Genomic DNA, 9,633 nt, shown 5'->3' with positions numbered 1-9,633 from the left:
GGGGGAGACAAAGGAGAACAATCATTGTGGCAGTTCCAGGAAAAATGACGAGGACTAGGGTAGAGTTTGTGGGGATGGCAAAGAAGGGGACGGATTTGATGGGCTTCGAGGCAAGATGACTAGCAGGACAGCAAACGCTCGACAACTGGGTAGAAATGGGGGTGTGTTGATGCGGCAGTGGTGCCGGGAGGAAGGTGAAGCATTAGGACGTGTGGTGGTGGAACCCGTGGCTTCAGTTTTGACAGGGTGAGTTTGAGGTGCCAGTGGACTTTTAGTAGGGCTTTATTTAAACTTTATTTATATTTCATCTTTTTTTTTAAAGATCGGGTTGTGCCGTTGCTCAGACTGGGAGTGCAGTGGCACAGTCATAGCTCACTGCAGGCTCAAACTCCTGGACTGACGTGATCCTCTATTAGGGGATTGTTCTTTTTTTTTTTTTTGAGTCGGAGTCTCACTCCGTCACCCAGGCTGGAGTGCAGTGGCACACTCATGGCCACTGCAACCTCAACCTGCTGGGCTCGGGCGATCCTTCCGCCTCAGCCTTCCAAGAAGCTGGAACTACAGCTGCGTGCTACTATGCCCGGCTAATTTCTTGTGATTTATCGTAGAGATGAAGTCTCACCAAATTGCCCAGGCTGGTCTCGACTCCCCAGACTCAGGCGTCCTTTCGCCTCAGCCTCCCAAAGTGCTGTGCATCTGTATCTTCTTAATTGACTGTTATTTGACCTCATCTCCAGAGAGTGGGACCGCGGTCGTGAGCGCCGCAGTCGGGGTGAATATCGTGACTACGACCGGAATCGGCGAGAGCGCTTTTCCCCCCCGCGCCATGAACTCAGCCCCCCCCAGAAGCGCATGAGGCGAGACTGGTGAGATGGCCACGGTTCTCCTCCCCTCGGCCTCCGTTCCGCCTGGACCTCAGCACTCTCCCCTCCCCCCTCCCAGAAACTTGGTCGGTCCGCTTTCCTTCCTCCCCCCACACTCGTCGTTTCTCTGTCTCTGTAAAGCCTGGGGTCTCTCACCCCCGTTCTGTGTCTGCCCCGCCCCCTTCTCCTTCGGGCCCTGGAGCGACGATTCTCGTCCCTGTCTGACTCTTGTGTCCCCACCCTCAGGGATGAGCACAGCTCTGACCCATACCACAGTGGCTATGAGATGCCCTATGCTGGGGGGGGTGGGGGCCCAACTTACGGCCCCCCTCAGCCCTGGGGCCACCCGGACGTCCACATCATGCAGCATCATGTACTGCCCATCCAGGCCAGGTAAAGACCTGGGGTTCTTGGTCGGCTTGGGGCTGCTGGGGGCCGTGGCTGGAGCCAGGGAGTGGGCAGGCCGCTCCGAGGGCCGACCGTGGGGTGGCAGCAGTTGGTGCTTGGGGTGGTGTTCATGGTGGGTGAAGGAAGGGGCAGCTGGCTACCTTGGCCCCCCCACTCCCCCGCCCTCTTCCCCCACAACCAAGACTTCCTGACCGGGCCCCCTTCAGGCTGGGCAGCATCGCAGAGATCGACCTGGGTGTGCCCCCGCCCGTGATGAAGACCTTCAAGGAGTTTCTCCTCTCCTTGGATGACTCAGTGGACGAGACGGAGGCAGTCAAGCGCTACAACGACTATAAGTTGGATTTCCGGAGGCAGCAGATGCAGGATTTCTTCTTGGCTCATAAAGATGAGGAGTGGTAAGTACCCCTGCTTCCCTGTTCCCTTCCCTGGCATGACCCCCTGGCCCGCCAGTGGAGCTGCAGTCCTGTGCTTCCCTCCTCCCCAGGCTGGAACTTCTGGGGTGGGGGACGGGAAGTATGACAGCACTGGCTGCTGGGATCTCCCCCTCATTCACAGCTTCCATGGCCCCCGTTTCATCTCCCTTCTCCACTGTCCTCAGAAAGTGGGACGCCTCCAGGCGGCTGGCCAGAGCCACCTGACCCCTTGGGGCAGCAGACAGACTGCTTCCCACTTGCTGCTATTGGGTCGTTGTCATCCCTGATCGCCAGGACCCTGTGTGGCTGTGGCGTCCTCCCAAAAGCGACGAGTGAATCCAGACAAGAAAAGCAAAGATCTCAGAGTCGTTGACAGAAAAGAATTTAATTTTTTTTCTTATGTGGATGTTTTAATTTTAATCAACCATCTTTTCCCCCCTTCCTGCTCCTCCTCCTCCTCATCCTCTTTCTGCTCCTCCTCCTTGAAAAGAGCCAGAACTGGGAACTACACCCGCTCATCGTCGGAGCTCGGAGCAAACCCACCTCCACCCCCACCATACCCAGCCCAAACATGAGCCCTGGGCTGAGCCGCGCTGCCCCGGCCAGGCAGACAGGCAGGGCACTGCTGTGCACAATGCAGCGGTTTAGCTGAATGTGATTGCTCAGGCAGCTAGTCAGTCAGGGCCCCCACCGCGGAGTCCCGCGGGGGTGGGGCACCCGGGCCGGGCGCCCCAGCCAGGAGCCAGCCGGTGGCCCACCAACCAGCATGGGCCCTGGGCGCCGCTAGTTAAGTCTTGAGCTCTGTTTGACCAAGCGGCCAAGGTAAAGATCCTGGAGGTGATGCCCGCGGCTTTCCTTCCTCTCACGCTCCACTCGTGGTTCTGTTCTGTCCTTGCCGTCCCCTCTCTAATTGCTCTGTCTGTCTTGTCTTCATCTTTATGTGTCTGTCATTCTTTCTCGGTCCTCGTTCTTGCTCCCTCCCTAACACTTCCTTCCTCTGTTTTTGTCGGTCTGTTTTACGTTTCTCTAGTCCCTAGTTTTTCCTTTTGTTTTTGATTTGTGGGACTTTCTGAGTCTTCCCCTTCCTCCCTTTCTCCTTTTTCTCATATTCCCAATTTTTTGTGTTTTTGTTTTTATTCCCCTGAGGTCCTCTTTGAAATATTCTGTTTTTCATGCTCCTCCCTAATCCTCCAGCCCTCTCCTTTCTCTATCCCTGTGGGCAGTATCTAAAGCTGTAAGGGCACTTCAGTTTCTCCCTCTGTTCTCTCCCTGTCCCTCTGCCATCTTGCTTCTCTTCCCAAGGGGACAGAAAGGCGTCTTTTGGCTTTTTCTATCTGGTGCGTTTCAGGTTTCCCTCTGTCTTCCACCTAGGGGTGGAGGGAGTTGGCGGGAGCAGTTCCTTTAATGACTGCAGTTTGGGGTTGGCTAGGAGAGGGAGGTTCTTCAGGGCTTCTTTGTCCTGAGCCTTCCTCTCTGAAGCTTTGGGAAGCTAATTTTTTTTACATGAGTCTTTCCCAGAGACTTAGGATAATAAATCTGCCTCTCCAACCCTGGCCTCCCCCTGTAGTCATTGGCATTCCCAAATCCAGAGCTCTTAGTTACTGATTCTCTCCCAAAGCTTCTCAAGAGCACAACCTCTGATTCCTTTTGGGATGTTGGGTGGTTCTAGTGCACCTCTATCCCCGAATCTCTGTTTTTATGGCCTTTTGTGGGTGTGAGAGGATGGGAGCTATGCCCTGACCTTTTCTGGACCCCTCCCCACATCCTGGTCCTAGCCTCCAGTGACTGTTTTGTCTCCCCCCCCTTCCTTCCAGGTTTCGGTCTAAGTACCACCCAGATGAGGTGGGGAAGCGTCGGCAAGAGGCCCGGGGGGCTCTGCAAAACCGACTGAGGGTATTCCTGTCCCTCATGGAGACCGGCTGGTTTGATAATCTTCTCCTGGACATAGACAAAGCTGATGCCATAGTCAAGATGCTGGATGCAGGTGTGTGGATTTGGAGGGATGTCAGGCATCTTGCCCCTGTGGGAGTTGGGGTGTCTCGTGACCAGGATCTTGGAAACTGGGAGACTGGAAAATAGAAATAGGTTGACAGGAGCCAGGGCTCTTAGGCTGTGCCTTCTGCTTCCTCTGTTGGTAGCTGTGATTAAGATGGAAGGCGGTACAGAGAATGATCTGCGCATCCTGGAGCAGGAGGAGGAGGAAGAACAGGCAGGAAAGCCTGGGGAGCCCAGCAAGAAAGAGGAGGGCCGAGCCGGGCCAGGCCCGGGGGACGGGGAGCGCAAGGCCGGCGACAAGGACGACGGGAAAGGCGACGACGGACAGGTCCGGGCCGCGCGGCCTTCGAGTGCTGCCGGGGTTTGCAGGAAGGAGAATGGAGCCTCTTGGATAGCGGGGCATCCGCAGAAGCCGAAGTTAGACGGCTGTGTCCTGGGTGGGGTGGAGGGAAGCGCAAGCCTCGGGCTCTGCTGTGGAGCGTGGGGGGGGTCCGCTGATAAAGGCTGGAGGGGAGGCTGACACACTCATTCGTGGTCCTGTCTGCAGGCTGAAAGCGGCAGTGCTAACGGTGACAAAGCTAAGAAATCTGAGGGCGATGGGGACAAGGAGGAGAAGAAAGAAGACGCCGAGAAGGAAGCCAAAAAGGTAAGCCATCTCTCGCATGGGGTCAGTGTGTCAGGGCTGGGGTCCCGGTCTTCCGACTCCCCCTCTGCTGTGGCTGTCACAGAGCGGCAAGAAGCGGAATCGGAAGCACAGCGGCGACGACAGCTTTGATGAAGGCAGTGTGTCGGAGTCGGAGTCGGAGTCGGAGAGCGGCCAGGCCGAGGAGGAGAAGGAGGAGCCGGGTGGGTCTCTTCCCGCTTCCAGTCTGTTCTCTTCCCACGCTGTGGGGGCGGGTGAGAGGTTGGGAAGCCGATGGGAGGGTGGCTTTTTGGGGAAGCCTGCTGGGGAGGCAGCGACAGCTTCTTTATTCTTCCTACCAAAATCAATGACAAAAACTCACCAACTCCTACCAACGTCCTGCACAGCCGAAGCACTCAAGGAAAAGGAGAAGCCCAAAGAGGAGGAGAGGGAGAAGCCTAAGGACGCGGCAGGGCTGGAGTGTAAGCCCCGACCCCTGCATAAGACTTGCTCTCTCTTCATGCGCAACATCGCGCCCAACATCTCCAGGGCTGAGATCATTTCTGTGAGTGGGGGAGACGGAATCGGGGCAGGGCTGATTCCAGGCTCTGTGTTCGCGGTCGAGGGGTGGAGAGAAGGCCGTCTGGCACTGCCTTGACCGATATCCCTCCATATAGTATGGCGGCCTCCCTCCCCGGGGGCCATGTCCTCTGAAGCTGGTTCTTGTGCCGTGAGCTTTAAGGTGCTGGCATTCTTAGGCCCCCCTCCCTTTTGGAGTCAGTCTCACTTTGCTGCCTAGGCTGGAGTGCAGTGGCATGCTCACGGCCACCGCAGCCTTGACTTTCTGGGTTTGGTCATTCTTCTGCCTCAGCTTTCCAAGTATCTGGAACTACAGGTTCGCGCCACCACACCCAGCTTTTTTGTTTATTGTAGATGAGGTCTTGTCAAGTTGCCCAGGCTGGTGTTCAACTCCTGGACTCAGGCAGTCCTCTTGCCTCCACTCCCCAAAGTGCTGGGATTATAGGCGTGAGCCACTATGCCCGGCTTCTTAAGCCCTTTACTGGTTATTTCTTGCCCAAGGATGGGAAGGATTTAAAGGCAGTTCCCCAGGGTTCTGGGGACAATGAGGATTAGAGGAAGAAGCAAATTCTTGAGACATTAAACGGGGTTTCTGTTTCTCTGCTTCTTGCAGCTTTGTAAAAGATACCCAGGCTTTATGCGTGTGGCACTGTCAGAGCCCCAGCCAGAAAGGAGGTGAGGAACTAGATATCTTGGAGGAAATATGGAGGGAAAGGTTAATGGCCTTCACCCCAGCTATGCTGACATTTTCTTTCTTGGGTAGGTTTTTCCGTCGTGGCTGGGTGACCTTTGACCGCAGTGTTAACATTAAAGAGATCTGCTGGAACCTGCAGAATATCCGAGTGAGTGCCGGCTGTGGGACTGTCTGGGGAGAGAAAGTGTGGTTTCCCAGGCCCCACGTCACCTCTGACCTCCTTGTTCACTCTCTGCTTCATTCATTCCGCCACCTTTTGTATCCGTTCAACCTGCTCGCCTTGTCTGGTCTTGTGTCTGGGCCAGGCTCTGGGGCTGTCACCATGGACGAGGCGTATCTGACGCTGGTCCCCGTCCTCAGGGAGTTCGCAGTCTAGTCAGTCCTGGGCTCTCGGGGCGGGGGGGGGGGCTGGTCATGGAGCCGCTGCTGCTCTTCTCAGCTCGGTAACCGAGCTTTCTGACCACGTGCTCCCTCCAGCTCCGGGAGTGCGAGCTCAGCCCGGGTGTGAACAGAGACCTGACCCGCCGCGTCCGCAACATCAATGGCATCACCCAGCACAAGCAGATCGTGCGCAATGACATCAAGCTGGCGGCCAAGCTGATCCACACGCTGGACGACAGGACCCAGCTCTGGGCTTCGGAGCCCGGGACTCCTCCCCTGCCGACAGTCAGTGACTCCCTGTGGGACCTCTCCAAAGCAGCCACACCCCCTCTGTGGGCGCCTCACGCCTCACCAGTCTGTAGTCCCGACCCTGGGTGCCCATCCACCCCCTTCCTCACCCGGCCCTCTTTGTCCTGGTAGCACCGCCTCCAGCTTCCAGCAGAATACAGATGGGTGGCAGTGACTGTTGGTGGGCTGGGGCAGAACAACGGCAAAGCCGAGACAAAGGCTGAGGGGGCGAGGGACAGTTGTGCCAGATGAGCCTCAAACTCCTTGCCCTTGTGTTGCCTTTGCAAACGTGGAAGCTCACCCCACGAAGGTGAGCCGAAGGGCTTTCCCTGTCTCACTTGGCTCTCTCCCCCCGCCAGAGTCTGCCCTCGCAGAACCCCATCCTGAAGAATATCACTGACTACCTGATCGAGGAAGTGAGTGCCGAGGAGGAGGAGCTGCTGGGGAGCAGTGGGGGGGCCCCCCCCGAGGAGCCTCCCAAGGAAGGGAACCCGGCAGAGATCAGCGTGGAGCGGGACGAGAAGCTCGTCAAGGTGCTGCTGCGGCCGCGCGTGGGGCGCAGGGAGCCTGGCGCAGGCAAGGGGAAGAGTGGGGAGCTGAGGGCTGCTGCTTTGCCCTAGGTCTTGGACAAGCTTCTCCTCTACTTGCGTATCGTGCACTCCCTGGATTATTACAACACCTGCGAGTACCCCAATGAGGACGAAATGCCTAACCGCTGTGGCATCATCCACGTTCGGGGGCCCATGCCACCCAACCGCATCAGCCACGGAGAAGGTGAGCTGCGGCTCCCCATTGCCGAGTGGCCTAGAGTCCCTTTGCCCAGACTGCCGTGGGCCTCCTTCCCTCCTCCAGGCCCCTCCCACTCTCCTGCTGGTGCTTGGGGCTGGACTCCCTGCTCCAGCCCTCCTTTCTCTGTTCCCAAACCACAGTGCTGGAGTGGCAGAAGACGTTTGAAGAGAAGCTGACTCCACTGCTCAGTGTGCGGGAGTCTCTCTCAGAGGAAGAGGCCCAGAAGATGGGTCGCAAAGATCCTGAGCAGGAAGTGGAAAAGTTTGTTACCTCTAACACCCAGGAACTGGGCAAGGATAAGTGGCTTTGTCCTCTCAGTGGCAAGAAATTCAAGGTCTGGGATGTTAGAGAACTGGTGTTCTAGAATGGTGGGAGGTGGGCTTGAGTGAGGCAGGAAGGCCCCCGAAGGCCTGCGGAATCAGGGGCGGGCACTGCTCACTGGACTGGCACAGAGGCTGGTGATCCTTCCAGGTTGGGCCTAGGAGTGAGGGACCCACATTACTTGCCCTGTCCTGACCCTTTTCCTTCTCCACCCAGGGTCCTGAGTTTGTGCGCAAGCATATCTTCAACAAGCATGCAGAGAAAATTGAGGAAGTAAAGAAAGAAGTGGCATTTTTTAACAATTTCCTCACTGATGCCAAGCGCCCAGCTCTGCCTGAGATCAAGCCGGCCCAGCCACCTGGCCCTGCCCAGAGTAAGATACGATCCATGAGGGTCTGCCGGTCCCCTCTCCCTTGACTATCCAGGGAAGGCTTTTTCTCATTAATCTGTCATCCCCTGAGAACTTTCCCCTTCACCCCCAGGCCATAGTCCTGGAAGTCTGTTGTCACCCCTGCACACACTGCTCCCCTCCCCCCCCCCCCCCCGCAGTAATTCATGTTCCTGTCCGTGTTGTACTCCCCCCAGGCCTGACCCCGGGAATTCCCTACCCGCACCAGACTCCCCAGGGCCTGATGCCCTACGGTCAGCCCCGGCCCCCGATTTTGGGCTATGGAGGTAAGTACCGGAGGGAGATGAAAGGGCTTGGTAGTTATGTGGGGCAAGGAGAATGAAAACCTCAGCTGGATGCAGCTGAGGACACACTTTAGCTCCCCACTGATCTTTCTCATAGCTGGTGCTGTCCGTCCTGCAGTCCCCACAGGAGGGCCTCCATACCCCCACGCCCCGTACGGTGCTGGCCGAGGGAACTATGACGCCTTTCGAGGCCAGGGTGGTTACCCTGGGAAACCTCGGAACAGGTAAGAATGAGCTATGATGTCCAGTTTTCTTGCCTCCTTCAGAGGCTCTTTGAGGAACCCCCAGCTCATCCTGTTTTACCTTCCTCATCTCAGGATGGTTCGTGGAGACCCAAGGGCCATTGTGGAATATCGTGACCTGGATGCCCCAGATGATGTTGATTTCTTTTGAGCCGTCCACTTTTCCTCACTCCTGCATCATCCATACTTGTGACTGCCTTTTCCCATGTAGCTCTGAGAATTTTTTTGTACGATCAGCCTTACTGCCAGTAAAAGCACTTCCACAGAGATCCTTGACCCACTGTATGTTTTATGTTTGTGTATGTATGTATACTCACATTTTTTTAAGGACAGGGTCTTGCTCTATTTCCCCAAGGCTGGAGTACAGTGGTGTGATCCTAGTTCACTGTAACCTCTAATTCCTGGGCTCAAGTGATCCTCCTGCCTCAGCCTTCCTGGTAGCTGGGACTTGATGCATGCCACCGTGCTTACTTAATTAAAAAACTTTTTTTGGTAGAGATGGGGTCTTGCCATGTTGCTCAGGCTTGTTTTGAACTCCTGGCCTTCAGCTACCCTACTTTGGCCTCCCTAATTGTTGGGATTACAGGCGTCAGCCACCACACCTGGCCTCTGTGTTACGTATCTTCCCAAATCCTCTCAAACATTGGTCGGGGTCATGTTAGCTGGGTTTTGCCACTTTATTATTGATGCCAAAGGCCACAGGCTCTACGGGACACCTTTGAGAAGAAAACAGGTGCACATGTACGGGACGAGTCTCAGTCCGTGGCGTGCTACTGCTCTTCAGAGTTACGGCTGGTAAAGCACAGGTTGTAGAAGGAGTTGGGGTCGAAGGCTGTGCTTACCTCTCGCCAGCTCACCCACCCGGCCTCCTGCAGTTCACGGGGGCTTTTTGGAGCCCCCCAGTAGTGAGGGTCCAACACCAGGACGTAGGCTTCGGTGTCTGGCCCGACGCAGACTCCCAGCAGGGCCTTGGATTGGGCATCGGCGTCCCCCCCAACCATTACCGGGCCTCCGCCCTCTGCGAAGTGGGAGTAAAGCCTTTCCAGCTCCCCGCGAAGTCCCGCGCCACGGGGCACGTGGCACAGGCGCCCCTCAGGCCCTTCGAAGTGGGCGAGGCAAAGGTTGGCTTCTACACAGCCGATCCAGTTCCGCGAGCCGCAGAACCCGGGGGGCTTGTCGCCCACGTCCTCCAGGGCCGCCTGCACTGCAGCCAGCCCGGGCACGCCCGCGGGCCGGCCTCGGGGCCACGAGCACAGCGTCTGCAGCGTGCGGTAGCCACAGCCCCAGCCCCGGTCGTCCGTCCCGTCGCAGCCGTAGTGATAGTAGAGGTAGTGGCCCGAGAGGA

At 57.0% G+C, this 9,633-nt stretch overlaps 2 protein-coding genes across 3 annotated transcripts; one reads left to right on the top strand and one right to left on the bottom strand.

Annotated features, from left to right (window-relative positions):
- The first annotated feature begins 740 nt into the window (after window positions 1-740).
- Window positions 741-8,557, top strand: SRRT (serrate, RNA effector molecule). Of its 2 annotated transcripts, none has more exons than XM_008048354.1 (18): window positions 741-866; window positions 1,110-1,256; window positions 1,478-1,666; window positions 3,499-3,668; window positions 3,823-4,007; window positions 4,227-4,325; window positions 4,408-4,525; window positions 4,709-4,866; window positions 5,494-5,555; window positions 5,644-5,722; window positions 6,052-6,240; window positions 6,603-6,776; window positions 6,864-7,017; window positions 7,173-7,366; window positions 7,570-7,726; window positions 7,939-8,028; window positions 8,144-8,270; window positions 8,364-8,557. In XM_008048354.1, exons 1-18 carry the CDS (start codon window positions 853-855, stop codon window positions 8,437-8,439), a joined length of 2,382 nt encoding a protein of 793 aa, XP_008046545.1. In that variant the 5' UTR covers window positions 741-852; the 3' UTR covers window positions 8,440-8,557. The 2 variants fall into 2 exon arrangements, with proteins under 2 accessions (XP_008046545.1, XP_021563354.1); XM_021707679.1 differs by having other exon boundaries at window positions 7,903-8,028.
- Window positions 8,558-8,946: 389 nt separating this feature from the next.
- Window positions 8,947-9,631, bottom strand: UFSP1 (UFM1 specific peptidase 1 (inactive); the record flags this gene model as incomplete). Its single annotated transcript, XM_008048358.1, has 1 exon — window positions 8,947-9,631. A coding segment is annotated over one exon (573 nt), but the record flags the coding sequence as incomplete, so codon positions are not given.
- Window positions 9,632-9,633: the final 2 nt, after the last annotated feature.

The sequence above is a fragment of the Carlito syrichta genome, unplaced genomic scaffold, assembly GCF_000164805.1.
Source record: "Carlito syrichta isolate Samal-C Ts95f unplaced genomic scaffold, Tarsius_syrichta-2.0.1 Scaffold123375, whole genome shotgun sequence".
Classification (NCBI taxonomy): Eukaryota; Metazoa; Chordata; class Mammalia; order Primates; family Tarsiidae; genus Carlito; species Carlito syrichta.
Note: the sequence above shows the minus strand (reverse complement) of the source record. Positions and strands in the feature narration are given on the sequence as shown.

Bases quoted from the DNA above. Each gene is read 5' to 3' on its own strand.
- SRRT (XM_021707679.1), top strand. The intron at 3,669-3,822 runs GTGTGTGGATTT...CTCTGTTGGTAG, and splicing joins AGTCAAGATGCTGGATGCAG to CTGTGATTAAGATGGAAGGC. The intron at 4,326-4,407 runs GTAAGCCATCTC...TGGCTGTCACAG, and splicing joins CCGAGAAGGAAGCCAAAAAG to AGCGGCAAGAAGCGGAATCG.